This window comes from Oratosquilla oratoria, chromosome 23 (assembly GCF_046742065.1).
Source record: "Oratosquilla oratoria isolate Oo_2021 chromosome 23, ASM4674206v1, whole genome shotgun sequence".
Taxonomy (NCBI): Eukaryota; Metazoa; Arthropoda; class Malacostraca; order Stomatopoda; family Squillidae; genus Oratosquilla; species Oratosquilla oratoria.
This window is the reverse complement of record NC_134799.1, coordinates 46,151,624-46,152,751: the sequence shown is the minus strand read 5'-3', so window position 1 is coordinate 46,152,751 and position 1,128 is coordinate 46,151,624. Positions and strand designations below refer to the sequence as shown.

General features: G+C 54.9%; 1 protein-coding gene across 1 annotated transcript; it reads right to left on the bottom strand.

Moving 5' to 3' along the window:
• Positions 1–255: 255 nt before the first annotated feature.
• On the bottom strand, positions 256–1,128 carry LOC143037797 (uncharacterized). The gene has a single exon (XM_076206349.1). The coding sequence runs from the start codon at positions 1,126–1,128 to the stop codon at positions 256–258; it is 873 nt and encodes a 290-aa protein (XP_076062464.1).

The following is a 1,128-nucleotide window of genomic DNA, read 5'->3' as shown; positions in this document are numbered from 1 at the left end:
TAAGACACTGGTATACGCAAGCGAGTGGGCCGGCCGAGCCTTAGAAGGATACTGACCTTGACCTGTATGTATGTATGTGTTTTGTATTAAGTCCCAGCGGAGCTAGCCGATTTAGGGACTGGCTTTTAGTTTCAGTGTGGGTTGATGAGAATGCGTGTTGTTATCGGGGAGTGTAATTTGCGTGTAACACTCGCGTGTGCGGGCGTATACCTGAGTTGTATGTACGCAGATGCATGAGTGGGTGTGGGTGGGTGCTTATACCAGTCCTCCAACTGGGGGGGAGTAGGCAAGTATGGCCGCAAAGGCAAGGAAATCAGCATTGGGTGAGTCGTCTGCCCTGAGGCGGTCGAGAGCCGTGGTGTGGTTGCCGAGGGTTGTGCGTAGTGGCCGGAAATGGGCTTCCATCACGGGGCACGTGAGGAGGCAGTGCTGGAAGATTTCCGCGCCACAGGTGCAGCGTGAAGTAGTATATCTGGTGCGCCAGTGATTTACTCGTATCCTGCTAATTCTCGCTACAATGTGCGGAGGCAGGGAGGAGAAGGTGGGCGCGGTCGGTCCGAGGCAGGTCTTCAGGGGCCATCCTCGGGCAACAGCGGTGGAGTGGTATTCCAGCTTCCAAAGGTCCCAGGCAGCAAGGTCAATCCTTCGGAAGATGTCATTTGTTGAGGGCTGGAGTGGGATGACGCCGTCTTCAGGTGATGAAGCACCTAGCTTGGCAGCATTGTCTGCCATCTCATTACCGTGGAGGCCCACATGCGAGGGGATCCATTGCAATCGGAGGAGGACGTCCAGTCTGTCGGCCTCGGTTGAGAGGCTCAGGACGTCTTTACGGATGTCGGACCGTGACGGGCAGCTTGCATTTTGGATGGCTGCCAGACTGGATTTCGAGTCCGAGAACACCGTTGCTTGCTTAGGCGGATGAAGTAGGGCGATAATTTTTCGCATTGCCTCACGGATGGCAATGAGCTCGGCCGTGAGGATGGTGGTGGTGGGGAGCTTCAAAGAGAAGGTTTCCTTGGTGTCCTGCAAGTAGATACCTGCTCCTGTGCGACTGTCGCTTAGTACCAATCCGTCCGTGTATGCCAGAAAATCATGGGGTACTTTACAGTAATCGTCTCCCTTGCACAT